The sequence below is a fragment of the Serinus canaria genome, chromosome 6, assembly GCF_022539315.1.
Source record: "Serinus canaria isolate serCan28SL12 chromosome 6, serCan2020, whole genome shotgun sequence".
In the NCBI taxonomy this organism is placed as follows: Eukaryota; Metazoa; Chordata; class Aves; order Passeriformes; family Fringillidae; genus Serinus; species Serinus canaria.
The window spans coordinates 5,275,001-5,290,400 of NC_066320.1; the positions used below are offsets into that span (position 1 = coordinate 5,275,001).

Below are 15,400 nucleotides of genomic sequence, written 5' to 3' on the forward strand. Positions count from 1 at the left end.
TCCCACAGGTGATTTTCCAAGTGTTCAACAATTCCATGATGTATCCAGGACCAACAACACAAAATTAGTGACTTCTGCCAGCTTGGAATTTTATACAGCTCACCAAGTGATTGTGTATTGGAAGATACCTGTGGCTTTTCCAGAATGGGCTTTTTTGGGAACACCTGCTGTGTTCCTGCTTCTAAAGCAGAGTGGAGGCTCTGATGTAAGAGAATTTCTTGTGAACCTGTCACTGTTTGAAAACAATTATTTGTGAAGGTCAAATGTGAGGGGAATTGAGGATGAAGTGGAACAGCAAGGGGAGAGCTGCAGGGATACAGGCAGGAGTCAGGGATCCAAACCCAAAGCAGCTGGAGCTGGAAGAAGGGGGTGGACACAGCTCACCAAGCAGCAGCTGAACAGAGGCACAGTTGGCACCATGAGAAGCAAACCCACTGAACCAAAGCATGAGACTCCTGTAATCCGTAATATTAATCCCACAATAATTCCGGGGAAATGTTTGCCTGAAAAACAAAAGCATGATTTAAAAGTCATCGATGGAGCAGCCAGTGCCAGGAGTAAAACCCACGTGTCTCTCAAGATATGCAGAATTTTCCCTGTCCTGTACTCTGTAAAACTTTGTAAAACACAATGAGAGATCTGTATTTTTCCTTCAGATTGTTATGATTGATTACCTGAAGTTTTTATTAATCAGGGATCTCATAAACCCGAGTCAATCAGGTTGGGAGGAACTTCTGAGCTCATCAGGTCCAGCACTCAACCCAGCATTTCCAAGCCCACCACCAAACCCTGTCCTCACATCCACATACTTATGGAACACCTCCAGGGATGGGCACTGCAAAGCTCCCTGGGCAGCCCCTGCCAAGGCCTGAGCACCCTTTCCATGCAGAAATTCCTGCTGCTGTCCAAGCTGAGCCTCCCCTGGCCCAGCCTGAGCCCCTTTCCCCTTGTCCTGTCCCTGTTCCCTGGCAGCACAGCCCGACCCCCCCTGGCTGTCCCCTCCTGGCAGGGAGTTGTGCAGAGCCACAAGGTCCCCCCTGAGCCTCCTTTGCTCCAGGCTCAGCCCCTTTCCCAGCTCCCTCAGCCATTCCTCCTGATTTTTACTCCAAATCTGTTTGATTACACCCCAAAAATGGGTCTGAATAGCACCTCTGCTGCACTATGTCCTCCCTCTTCCACAAACCCTAAAAGACTCTGAAGGCACTCAGATAATTTCCCAGACTGAAACGTTCAGCCTCCTTTCCTATCTTATAAAGGGAAGAGGCTTTGATTTATTGGAGCATAAAAACCAGTTGAATGCAGCAAATTCCTCCTGCATAAATTAAGTGGAAAATGTCCCCTGTTAAAAAGAAACTGTGTGAAGCTCCTGCACAACGTGTCAGGTTCCATCACGGAGTAAACGCTCACGGCTGAGTTACGGACCTGTTAAAAAGGCTCTGTCGGGAAAATGCCAGCAGAATTTCAAGGGAGAGATGCTTAAAATCATCCAGGGATTTAATGTGTCCTGCTGGGAAGGCTTTTGCCAGCTCAGAGGATGTGAGACATGCACCAGTGACATCTAGTGAGCAGCAAGAGAATGTTTATATCCACTTTATGCCGTCATTTAGGTTGGAAAAGGGATTTTTCTCAAGTACCAAGGAAATGGTTTGTGGAAGACGTCAGGAATGGGAATTATTCTTCCAGACACCTTCGTGAGGGTGGGGGTGAGCAGCCCCTTTCCCTCAGCATTGTGAAACCAGCCCAAATTCATCATTCAGGATGAGCTGTTCTGCCTGTGAGGAGATCCAGTTCATCCAGTACACACCCAGAGCAGAGTGGATTCTCCCCAAAATTCCAAAATAAATTTTAAAAAAACAGGGATAAGAAATACTACAAGGATTAATCAGGAAATTATTCTGAGGGGGAGTCAATTATAAGAAATTACTGCCCTTAAAGAAATGGCCCCTGGGGAATGGAATTTCTGTCTCATGATCAGAGTAAGGAAATCAAAGCTATCTCAGGCTTTCTTTGGACATTCAGAGTTTATACTCAAAAATACTTACGGAAGTTTTTTGTTGATTTTTATTTGACATTTTCTGGAGTCTTTTTCCCCCTCATCTTTCTCCAGGAAAACCTATGGACGTGTAAGGATCTGGAATTCTGCTATAACTCCCACCTTTTAGGATCCTCCATCCTAACACATCTCCTACTTTGGTCTTTGGAGCTGGGCAGCTTGTGAGACACTCAATCTTTGTTTCTGGAGCGATCCAAGGATTTTTATTTTCCTTCAGAAGTTGAAGCCTTGAACAATATATTTTCTGTCCAGCCAGCCAAATAATTTCCCTAAAGAGCTGAGCAAATCTTCCAGAAATTGCCTGATTTTAGGATAACAGCAACCATGGAATCATTAAGGGTGGAAAAGACATCTGAGGTCACCAAATCCAACAGCCCCAGCACTGCCAAGGCCACCACTGCCCATGTCCCCAGGTGCCACATCCACAGGTTCTTTGAACACTTCCAGGGGTGGTGACTCCATCACTGCCTTGGTGATCTTTAGGGCAGAGTGGTCCTTAGGGATGTGTCCAGTGTGGTGTTTGTGGGGTCCCCAGGACGAGGTGAGAGATGACAATCTGACTCCATGGTCTCAGAAGGCTGATCTATTCTATTCTATTCTATTCTATTCTATTCTATTCTATTCTATTCTATTCTATTCTATTCTATTCTATTCTATTCTATTCTATTCTATTCTATTCTATTCTATTCTTCTGTACTAAAACCATAATAAAGAAAGATAAAAGATGCAGACAGAAGGTTTAACAAGAATGATAATGAAAAACTCGTGACTGACTCCTCAGAGTCCGACACAGCTAAATAAAATAAAATAAAAACAATTAAATAAAAACAATTCACATTAAACCAATCAAACATTGACCAGTTGGTAAATAATATCCACATTCCAAAGCAGCAAAACAGGGAGAAGGAGAAGCAATCAGATAATTCTTGTTTTTATTCTTTTCTGAGGCTTCTCAGCTTCCCAGGAGAAGAAATCCTGGCAACGGGATTTTTCAGAAAATATGACAGTGACAGTCTAGGAAGGGCTGGTTGATCCTCAGGATCAAAGCAGAGAAGGAGAAGCACAAAGCAAGAACTTTGTGGCCCTGGAAATCAGGATGAGCTCAGCTCAGCCCCCCCTTTCAGTGTCTAAACTGTGTCCTGGTACAATGGAATTGTCCCTGGCACCGGGATTACAGGGAATTGCCACTATTCCAAAGCCCACAGAGATGACATATGTGCTTTATTGGGCTATTAACCTGCCCTAATTAAAACTCTCTTCATGACCTTGGCCCTAATAGCCGGGTGTTTTTGTGCCCTTGAAGGTTCCTGGATGGCAAACTGCTGGACATCAACAAGGAGTTCCAGCCCTACCTGGGCCAGGGCGGGCGAATCCTGGAGATCCGCACACCGGACGTGGTGGCCAACGTGAAGAAGCAAGCGCAGGCCGTGGGCTACACAGAGGGGGCACTGCTGGCCCTGGCTGTCATCATCATCCTGTGCTGCATGCCAGCCATCCTCATCGTCATGGTCAGCTACCGGCAGTGAGTACCCTCCTCCTCCTCCTCTCCCAGTGGGCTATTTTTGGGGTCCCCTGTGGCAGGAGGGAAATGATGAATCTGACTCCATGTTCTTTAAAGGCTAATTTATTATGATGATTGATATGATATGATATGATATGATATGATATGATATGATATGATATGATATGATATGATATATGATATGATATTATGATATAATGCTATACTAAACTATACTGAAGAATAGAGAAAGGATACAGACAGAAGGCTTAATAAGATACCAATGAAAACCTTCTGACTCTCTCCAGAGTCCCAACACAGCTGGCTGTGACTGGTCATTTAGTCAGAACAATTCACACGTTGGATAAACAATCTCCAAACCGCATTCCAAAGCAGAAAAACACAGGAGAAGCAAATGAGATCATATTGTTTTCCTTTTTCTCTGAGGCTTCTCAGCTTCCCAGGACAAGAATCCTGGGCAAAGAGGGTTTTTCAGAAAATATGACAGTGACATCCCAGGGCTTGTAATGTCATAGTAGAGGTGCTGCAGTTGGTGACAGAGCCACTTTGACAATTATTCATCATTTCAAGACTAATTTCTATTTATTATTGCCTATTTCTATAATATTTTGTGTGTATTATCTAGATTTCTAGTATATCATTTATGGGTTCAATCCCCTCCTCACCACAAGGGTTGTATGATGAACATGGGAAGCGCATCCTGGGTTTCCTAACACAGTGCAGGATTTTTGTGCCAAAACACTGGCTCAAAACCCAGGTGTTGGACACAGAAGTGAAGATTCAGAGCTGAATTCCGTACCAAAAAAAAAAAAAAAAAATTTGAGGAAAAATGTGCTTTTTCAAGAAATGAATCAAAAATCAAATTAGAGGATTCCAGTGTTTTTACTTAAATCTGAAAATATTTTTTTCCTGAGCTTTTTAATTGCAAATGTTTCCTGGAGAGTTGCTTTTCTGCCATTGTAGGGCATCATCGGAGATACTTTTTGATATTTCCTCTTGCCTCTTATACACTGAAGAGATTCCAGTGATTGGCTGATAAATTAATTCAAATCAACATCTTCAACGAGTTCCTTTCAACTAAAATTTTCAGGTCTACTCATATTTAAAATCACTGCATTTGGACTTTAAGGCTCCATATCTATTAATTTATTTATTTTTGTATATTTTCATTGATTTAGTCTATAATTAAATTACGTTCATAAATTTACATACACATTATATTCTGGTTCACAGATTTATAAATCCACTTAGTCACTGATTTATTCTCTAATTAATGATTACATTCAGATCCCCTTTTCTCAATTTTGGATGAAGAGAAAAAGCCTTTTAAAGAAGTTTGACCAACTTCTGCACCATCAGGATGGCAAATCATTCCTAAACTGCTCTTCCTCTCCCAGAATTCTGTGGAAAATTTGCTCCCATGAGCCAGTTCATCTTGCAATTCACTGGTGGCTATTATCTGAATTGCAGATTCCTTAAAGAAATGAAGCAGCCTCATTTCTCCTTGGCATCTGTTAGATTATCTAAACATCATCAATCTCTTTTAGGAGCTCTAAGAAATCTGCCTAAATTCATTTCGTCCAAAAATCCCATTTTTCCAGTCTAGAAATCTGACTTGGAGTTGGATTTATAGCAGCCCATTGTGAATAAATTGTATTTTTATGAAGAGGGCCAAAGAAAATGAAAGGAATTTTAGAGTTAAATTAAAATCCTGAGCCTCGTGGTTTCTTTTTGCATTCCAGCCTATTTCACTCCTTTTCCAAAGAATCTTGATATTTTTCCTAAAATATTTCTTTAGTAATAAATCTAAAAATGACTCCTTTGAAATCCAGTATCCAGCACAAACCTGTAAGGTACTTATAAATTATTTATTTTTTAATAATCACAAAAGAATGGCATCTTCTAAATAATAACCAAAAATGATGCTCCTTCATTATTAAAAGTATTTTTATACAGTTTTGAAATATGCTAAAATGAGAAAATATAAAGAAAATATTGATTATATTATTTATGTTGTTAGATCAAAATAATTCAATATAAAGAAACAAGTCTAAAAATGTTTCTGCTTAAGGAAAAACTGGAGAAATATTCATGTTTTCAAGTCTTGTTTTCATTCCCTGCTGTAATTCATATTTCTGCTGACTACAGAATTGTTTCCAGGGGACCAAAACTAGCAGCCAAGTGCTGTTCAGCTCTGGAAGTTCTGATTCTTTAAACAAGTCATTAATTCTGGAATTTGATGTGTGGAATAATTAAGTAGCCTGTAGTTTATTACTCCTGTTAGAGTCACTGTTATGGGCAGTTGTTGGAAGCAGAATTTATTTAACCTCCCTTTTTATCTCTTTTTTTTGCAACCAAACAGATTCAAAGAGTAAGTATTTATTTCCAGCTTTGTTTCTTCCAGCATGCACAGGAATACTGACAAATTTTGTTCTCAGCATTTATTAAGTATAAGGGTTTTTTTAATTCATATTCTCAACTTGCTCCTGAACTCCTGGAGTGATTAGTTTAAAAGTGATTTATTTTATTGGCTACTTGGTGTCATTGGGGTATATCAGGCACATCCCCCTGGTAGTGCTCCCCACACCAGGAGCTTTGTTTTCTAGACAAGAAACAATTTTTTTTCCACTGTGATTTTATTCCACGTAAAAAAAAATAATTTAAAAAAAATTAAAAATAAAAAAGATTCTTTTTTCAGGAAAAACCATTAGTCGAAGCAAAATTTCCCAGCCAACTCCATTAAGAAAAAAAGAGTTGTGAGTGGACAAGGGGGAGTGGCATTGCACTGAAAAAAAATTAGGTGGGATATTGGGCAGGAATTCTTCCCTGGGAGGGTGGGCAGGCCCTGGCACAGGGTGCCCAGAGCAGCTGGGGCTGCCCCTGGATCCCTGGCAGTGCCCAAGGCCAGGCTGGACAGGGCTTGGAGCAGCCTGGGACAGTGGAAGGTGTCCCTGCCCATGGCAGGGGTGGCACTGGATGGCTTTAAGGTCTCTCCCACCCCAAACCATGCTGGGATCTGGGGAGCTCTGGGATTCCACCAAGACAGAACAACCAGGAGCTGATAAATCCAGGAGAAGATGATCATGTTGTTAATTTGATGAAGACAAAATCCAGGGATGTTTATTAACCACAGGCCAAGAACATAGAAAACCTCACAATCTGGCTTTCTTTGGGGTGTGTTTTGGGGTGTTCCTGATGAGTGTTCCTCCTTCCCCCCGTGGCTCTCCAAAGGCGACAGGCTGAGTGTGCCAAGACTGCGAGGATCCAGATGGCTCTGCCAGCAGGAAAACCATCCGGAGCCGCGGCCAACAACCTCTATGAGGAGCTTGGAGACAGCACCATGTGAGTATTCCTTGAGATCCATCCAGAAAATCACTGCCCTCGGCCACCTGGGATGGTGGGAGGTGTCCCTGCTCATGGAATGGGATGGGTTTTAGGGTCCCTCCCAATCCAAACTATTCTGGGATTCTGTGCTTCATGCAGTCTCTTTGCAAAAGGTTTCCTTCATTCCCCAGCTACTTGGGGTTCTCCAACATCTGGAAAAGAAATAGACTGGCTCTGGAAGGAGGGAAAAAACCAATTTTATCTTCTTGTTACATATGGGGCAGCCTTAACAGACTTTAGGTGGGCAAAAAGGTCTCACGAGCAAGATCCTACAGCATGTCACTGCTGCCAGGATTGGATTCCTTGGCACATCCAGGCCAGCACTCCACTTTTTCCAAAGCTGTTGACAAAGCACATCCAATAAAATTCATTCTTATCCATTGCACTCATCTGAAATGATAATTCCCTGAAAATTGCTGCCCCAAAGTCCTCGTTTCCTGTAGTAAGATGTGTTTGGTTTGTTGGGGTTTTTTGTTCTAAATTTAAACCTGTTTAAATATTGAAATTAAAGGAACTATCAAAGCAGAGAAACCCCTGGTAGCTCAATAAACTCATCTTTTACCTCTTACATGCTCATAAAATAATAATCTTGCAAGGCTGCCTCTCTTTTCATGCCTCTGTAAACCTGAAGTTGATGGACTCCAATAACAATTTAACTCTCAGTAGGAAGATATTCCAGCCAATTATTATTTGTCTGATACTGGGGGGTTGTTTGATAAGCTTTGCCACACTTCCTCATCTCTGTTTATACTTGAAAACCAAGGAGTGCTGAAGAGCCCAGCTTGAGTAATATTTGAGCAGGTAGGGAGTGAGTGGATAGTGGAAATGAGGATTGCTTCGTTTTCAATCATGATTTGTTTTGCCTAGAAAGTTGAAATTTTCCAGCTGCTGTGATGGAGTTTATAAAATGTTACAGGGCCATGACAGAGCTTTAACTCTTGGACAACTGGGTGCAGTGTCTGCATGTGGAATAATTCCAGGGCTTAGGTTTTCTGGGTAAACAGGAGGGTAAAAAACGCTGGGAGTAGGAATAGCTTCTCTCAAGGACTGAATTTTTGCCTTTGTCAAATTATGCTTGGGCAGCAAGGGAGGAAAAATGTGTGGAATAAAGTTTTTTTGAGCGGGAAAACTTCAGTTTGTGAGTCACATCAGTACCCTTATGCAGGGAGGTGCCATCTGGATCAAATTCATCTTTTTTTACACTAAACCAAATTTCTGCTGAAATTAATGACGTGATGCTAAACCCAGAAAAAGCCTCTCTGTGCTTTGTTTTATCTGCAAAGGTTTTTTGGGGTTTAGCACTGCCCCAGAGAGGTGCCAGTTCCCAAATCTGCAGTATTGACTTTGAGGCTTAGCTTTATGTTAATTTGGACAAAAAATTGTCTTCATTGCACCAAAAAGGTGCTGTAGTTGGAATATTTTCTCTCAGATGTCTTTGCATACAACCAAGGCTTATCTGTCATACTGAGGAACTGATTAAACACAAAAATCCTTCAAAGATAAATCAAAAGCCATAGGATTTGCAAGAAAATAACAGGCTTCAATAAATATAATTGCAAATTAACTTTTTCTTTGCCTTAAATATTTTACTGCAGGGCACAGGTATACCTTAGGAAATTCTTGTTTGGGAAAAATCTTTTATTGCCATTTTTCATGAGTTCAAGTACATCGTTCCCTGTTTTAGTCCTCCTCAGTCTGTCATCTTTCATTTGCAGTGTCTTGTTTGCTTTCTTTGGTGTTTATAGCAAATGAAATGGAACAAAGCTCTTTAGTTTTAAATCTGCCTTGTCTCACCATTTTCATTTCTCCCTGTCTCTGGATCCTTAGGCATCAGTAAGTAAGCTTATTTCATTTTCTTAATATTTGTAGCTGGTAGAAATTAGTTAATTTTCCTTCCAGCAATTCCCATCCAACCTTGCAAGGTGAAGTTCATATTTTATTTGTCCATTGAGCAGGAAAGACATTTACTGGGAAGTTGCAATACTTCTGTGCTTCTTTATCCCTCTTCTTGGAAGCAGAGAGAGGAGGGGTGATTGCTGAACTTGAAGGGCATTATTTCTGAAGCCAAAGGGTCAAAAAAAGCCAAACCAACGCTGTGTGTGTGAACAGAGAGGTTTGCTGGGAATTCATGGATTTATGGCTGGGTTTAAACCTTCCCTGGCTGTTAATTCCAATCCCATGCAAGGCCTGTGGAGTCTTTGAGCTGACAGAACCTGAACTCTCTGGTCCTCAGCGATGGAAACAGCTCCACACAAACAGAAAAACGTGGTGGGGTCACCTCAGCTCTCATGTGGAGACCTCATGTGGAGCGAGGAGGAGGCTGAGGAGCTTTTGAAATAATCTGCTCCAGTGGCAGAAAGGTGGTGGCACCTTGCATGAGCCTTCTGCTGGAGGGGCTCCTTCAAGTTCAGTCACTGCTTCTCTCACCTCTCAGTAGATGCAGTGCTTGGCTGACCTCAGAGCTGGCTGCTTCAGAATGCAGAGTTCCTTTTCAGGGGGACCTGGAGCTGCTGGGGAGAGCCCGGGGAGGCACCAGGATGAGCAGAGGGATGGAGCAGCTCTGCTGGGAGGAAAGGCTGGGAGAGCTGGGATTGTTCACCTGGAGAGGAGAAACTTTGGGCTGACCTCACTGTGGCCTTGCAGGGCCTGAAGGAGTTGCAGGAAGCATGGAGAGAGACTTGGGACAAAGGATGGGGTGTCAGGACAATGGGGAATGGGTTCCCACTGCCAGAGGGCAGAGATGGATGGGATATTGGGAATTAGGAATTGTTCCCTGGCAGGGTGGGCAGGCCCTGGCACAGGGTGCCCAGAGCAGCTGGGGCTGCCCCTGGATCCCTGGCAGTGCCCAAGGCCAGGCTGGACAGGGCTTGGAGCAGCCTGGGACACTGGAAGGTGTCCATGGTAAGGGGTTGAAGCTAGGTCATCTTCAAGGTCCTTTCCAATCCAAACCCTTCTGGGATTCTCTAATTAGTGTGAATTATTTTTATTCATTCAGCCCAGAGGAAGGCTTAGGCACACTCAGCTCTGGCAAACTGCAATGTCTGGGGAGAGTTTATTCACCAATGTGGTGCTTTGCTGGGTATTTTTTGCAAAACAAAAATGAGAGAATGATCCCTGAGAGAATGATCCCTGGGTTCAGTGTGGGAATTCCAGGCCTCGTGGCTCCCTGGAATATTGGGAAGCTGAGGGTTCCCTGTCTGGGTGGTCCCCTGATCAAAACAGGAAACAAAAGTTAAGAAACAAAAGTGTTTTGTTATTAAATACAACCCTCAGAGGACTTTTACATCTTAAATAACTTAGAGGAAAAAGGAGATCTCTTAATTCACTCCTTCTAGGTATTTAAACTTCCCTTCCAATTTTGCTAGGAACTATTTAAACACCAGAGATTAATTTCTTATTAATTTGGATTTGGTTATGTTTTCTGAAATGTGAAACAACACCATCAAAACCTACAGAGCAATGTGACCAAGAGATCCAAATTTTCATCCTCCAGCATTCACAGAATCAAGGAAAACTCTAATTTTTTTCCTAATCTTTTACCAAAATTCAAATTTTAGTATAGACAAAGCTTAGAATTTTTAACTCAGAACATGTGTGAAGATACTGGGCATCTCTATGTCACTAAAACCAATCTTAAATTATATTTTAATTTGTGCAGGTAGATAAGATTGCTAGTCATTGTCTACTTTAGCTCTGCCTCACACAGGCCCAAAACTTAAATTTCTCACAGTTTGAGAGAAAAATAAATCACATTTCAGCCTGTGGTGAGCATTATTTAAAACAGGCCTCGAAGGGCACTTTTCTAGCAGGCAAGTTTGGGGTGTTCCTCTTAAAATACTGTTTATTTTCATATCTGCTCAGAAGGTTGTGGTATTAAAATATTTGAGGGAGGAAGTTAATGAGGGACTGGGAGGTGATAGATGCAGTCCAGAAAGTGGTGAGACCTCCCACTTTTGGTGTAGAAGTTCGATGTCACCCAACCACAGGGGCTTTCCCTTGGGTTCAGCCTGATGAAGAGATGAAAGACATGAAATTCATTCACATATTGATACTTCTGTGATGTTTAGTGTTTCTAGGTGGATAGGCCACAGCATTAACTGATAATTTTGAAATCTAAGAGGTTTTTTTTAGCAAGAAGTGAATTTATTTTTGAACTCACCAAGTAGCTTCAAATTAAAGCAAGCAGCAGCTTGTTTTAATTTTTCTTCCTTCCCCCTTAAAGAAGATGCAAAAGTAAATGTCTTGCCAGTAGTAGATGTGCTCCTGCTGTTGGGGTGTAGTTTGCTAGTAAATGAATTAATGGCTCTGATTCATGTCATAAGTTCTTTTTTTTTTTCTCTCTCTCATAAGTACCTATGTCCATGCATGTTTCCTCACATGTGATTATCTTCTTTTCTTTCAAGTCTTTTTCTTCTCTACCATTTCCAACAAAGCAGGGGAAAAAAGTCAGTCTTAGAAGAAGGAGACCGACAGAGAGTTATAAGCAGCTTTGCTTCCCGTGCTATAGAGGCTCACAAGCAATCCAATATCAATGGATCCCTGAACAATAACCTCCCCAAATCCTCGAGTAACATCACTTTTTTGTCCGATGAGAACCCGCTAACGACCCGAAACCCGTTGTACGTGGAAGGTCTCCCTCAAAGCCCCGCTGCCTCTGGGTTCCTACGGAAAAGGAACGACACTTTAGATACTCTTTCTCCTTCAAGACTGGCCTGGAGAGAGGCCTCTTTTGGGGGCAGCCACCGGGCGTGGACAGTGCCCACTCACCTGACCAGGAGACACATGTCAGGGTCCCTGGGCAGGCCGGTTATCATGGACCCCATCCAGTGGCAGCAGCAGAGACTCACGGGCAAGGAGGAAGGAGCTGAAAACCCCGATAGCAGTGACGATGTCAGCAGTCCACTCTTCCAAAAGATCAGTGGCTCCAAGCTGACTGTGAAGGAGAAGGCGAGGCAGTTTGAGGCGCTGCAGGAAATGAAGCAAATGAGGTCTCCCGAGGTGAAATCCGCGCGGTCGCCCACGCACAGCGCCAGCATCCAGGAGGGAGAGACTGTGCCAGAGCAGTCTCCCAAAAGCGCGGTGGCTTCTCCCCACCTTCGCTCCTCCACTCTGTCCTCTCCAACGCCCTGTGCTGAAGGAGTTGAAGCAGAGGCCGCTGTGGTCCCCGCTGTAATCGTCACTCACCACGACGACCCTCCAGAACATTCTCCTCCACCGACGCGCAAACCAACTCCTCCGTCTTCTAGGATAAAGAAACCACTTTGCCAAAGTTTTCTAACTCCTGAGACCAAAGAAAATGTAGAAAGCATTCCAGATCCGCCTAAAATGCCCCCACCCCCACCTCCACAGCTGCCACCTCCACTGCCACCACCACCTCCATCCCCTCCTATGTTGCCACCACATCCTCCACCTCCACCCGCAGTTTCTCTTCCTTCTTCTTCCTCTTCTTCCTCTCCATCTCCTCTTAGCACGCAGCTCCTGTCCCCTGCCAAGCATTCCAAATCCCCTGCCAAACAGCCAGCTGTCCCTGCCCCGGCCACGGTGCCAGAGCCTCCTCCCCGCAGGGAGCTCAAAGGAATTCTTAAAAACATTCAGAATTTGGCTGCCATTGAGAAGTCGGTGGCCAACATGTACAGCCAAATAGACAAGAACCACCTGCTGCCCAAGCACGTCCCCAAGCTCAAGCCAGCCCCCACCCCGGAGCTCCCGACTCCAGAAGCCGCAGCAGAGCACAACCAGCAGAATGGGAACCTGAGCTGTGTTGTGGAGGAGCTGGAGAAACGCTTCCCCTCCCAGTCGACAGCTCTGTAATGCTCACAGGTGGATGTTCCCTGCTTTGTTTTGAGTGGGAGGCCTCTAATGCAGCACACAGTATCTGCCTCAGGCTCTCCAGAAATCCTGACTTTCCCCTTTTCCTCTGCTGTACACGACTTTGCCCACTCCCGATCCCAAATGGAGAGACGTTGTCCTTCCCGTTCGCTCGGAAATCTGTGATGTAAAATACAATTCTCCAAGTTGTTTTCTCAGAACTGCATCTTGCTGGTTCTTAGTCTGTTTCCTGGAAATTCTTGGGAGAAACTGACCCTTTTTACCCAAGGATGTGGCATAGATGGCAGCAGGCTCCATACTTCTTTAAGCAGCCTTCACTGTAGGTAACATCAGTCAGATTTTCCTGCAGCTGTGAGTGATTGGAATCTCTTGCTTTGCCCATAAAAAGGAAGGAATTTTTCCCCACTTGGAAGGAATCTTTTGCCACATATTGGGCATCAAAGCAAGGAAGGCCTGGGAGTAGCAGGCTCAGCTTTGGTGAGCCGGGTTATTGGATGGGCCTTGAGCAACTTGGGATGGTGGCTCTGCCCATGGGATGAACTTTAAGGTGCCTTCCAATCCAGGCATTCCATAATTCCATACTGCATCTCCCTGCTCCATGGGCTCTGCTGACATTTTCTGGCAGCTCAGTTCCAGTCTGTAGTCAGAAGAAGGGTTTGCTCTTGGTTTCTCAGCAAATGTGGCTGTGTCTCCCCTTCTGTTCTCCATCTTCTGCCTTCCACTGCATTTTTTTTTATATTGTAACTGCATGTGAAAAGTTTATATTTTCTAAATTCCTTTCATGTACAAAGCATTTGTTGTTTGTTTTTTTATGATTTTGCATGTGCATGTTGTTGCTGTCTTTCTTTATTTTCCATGCTGGTCTGTCATGAGCTGAAACATCTCACTTAAATTGTAATAAAGTCACTTTGATTAGTGCTACCAGGTGAAGGGTTTCCAAGTACTTGTAAAAATCCACAAAATGTGGATTTATTTACCAGCTTTTTTGCTTGCAGTGGTCTAAATCAGATCTTTACATTTACATAAATATGTCAGTTATAAATGTATATATAAAGTAAATTAGCTGGTCCTTTGAAAATATGGTAAGTAAAAGCAGTTTGGGCACTTAAATGTTTGGTTCAACTTGCAAGTTTCCTTTCAGTCCTTTGCCAAAATCTAAAAAGTTTAATATGACAACTTTGAAAAACCATCTTGGGAAAGGCAGATACTACCTAATGAAGCATAACTCAAACTCCAGTTCAGTATCAACATTGTAATTCTGAGCAAAAAGGTAATTAATTCTTTATCAGACTGTTTCTCAGACTCAACATTTTCATGGTCCTAGGCTTTTTCTCTTTTCTCCTGTTTGTTTCTTTGGGTTTTTTTTGGGGTGTGGGTTTTTTTCAGTTTTTGGTTTTGTTTTGTTTTTTTTTGAAGTCAGCAGTGAGGACATGTGTGGGTGCTTCAGTCAAAAGCTGCTCAAAGTAGTTTCTCTTTGTCCCAATGCCAAATTCCATGAACTCCATCCCACAAGTTCAGAATTTTCCTTTGTAATTATCCCTTGTTGGGATAGGTTGTAGGATCAAGGTAGGTGTAGGAGTAGCTAAATGTGTGAGGGGAGGGATTATCCTATTGTCCTATTTTTGCTTTAACAGAATCTGTGTCATTTATGAGATGTGCACATTTTTGATGCTCAGCTCTCCAAAGGTGGCAAAACTGCAGTGTTTTAATCATATCCCCAAAGCTCAGCAACTATTAGGTAGAAAATTTTTAGGATTGAAGAGCCAGAGTGGGAATATGACTTAAATATTCCCCTCTGTGTCCTGGCCATGCTCCTGGTGAGGGGACAGTGGGAAGAGGGCAGAGATGGGCATGAAAAATTATTGGGCTACTCATATTCAGACTGGATCAACCTCAAAGACAGAAATGTAAATTTAAGTACCCAAGTCCCATGTTAGAGCTTGTAAACAGTGGCTGTCGTGCAGATCTTTACATCCCCAGGATGGAGGACCTGACAACAGGACCTGATTTTGGGGTATGTAAGGTCACATAGCAAAAGTGGAGCTGTTCATTCACAGCATAAACTCCAGTGGTTCCGTTTGGCTACAATTAACTGGGATGTTCCTTAAATAGAAAGAGTGGACATCACACAAAAGCTCCACTTTAAATATTTGATTTCATCATTTCAGAACAGTCTGGGAGGGGGTCATGGCAATCAGCTCTTCTCTGATGGGGAACATTTACTTTCTCATTCTGGAAATCTTTATGAAGTTGAAAACTTTACAAAACTGGATTCGTTTTGTGTGGATATAATGCAACCTTCGTTCTCCTGCTGCTTATTTTTTTCATAGCCTTTGTTTAAAAAATTACTCTGTTAGACTGGGAAGGAAGCTGTGCCAGGGAAATTCTGTCCCATTGTGATGTCTGGTTGGTGCAGGGGAAATTGTTTTAAACCAGAAGGGTGGAGAGGCCCTGGCACAGGGTGCCCAGAGAAGCTGTGGCTGCCCCTGGATCCCTGGAAGTGTCCAAGGCCAGGCTGGATGGGGCTGGGAGCAGCCTGGGACAGTGGAAAGTGGGTGGAGGTGGAAGAGGATAAGCATAAAGGACCTTTTCAACCCAAACCATTCCACAGT

General features: G+C 43.1%; 1 protein-coding gene across 4 annotated transcripts in view; it reads left to right on the top strand.

Moving 5' to 3' along the window:
- The window catches only part of PCDH15 (protocadherin related 15), a 263,505-nt gene that overhangs the window by 236,939 nt on the left and 11,166 nt on the right, over positions 1 to 15,400 (top strand). For 2 of the 4 annotated variants that reach the window (XM_030241129.2, XM_030241128.2), the window contains exons 29-30: positions 3,357 to 3,575; positions 6,807 to 6,917. In XM_030241129.2, the coding sequence (XP_030096989.2) occupies positions 3,357 to 3,575; positions 6,807 to 6,917 (330 nt within the window). Of the gene's footprint in view, positions 1 to 3,356; positions 3,576 to 5,937; positions 5,947 to 6,806; positions 6,918 to 8,786; positions 8,793 to 11,362; positions 12,771 to 15,400 lie in introns of those variants that run through there. The other 2 variants (XM_050976520.1, XM_050976519.1) reach the window with 2 other exon arrangements.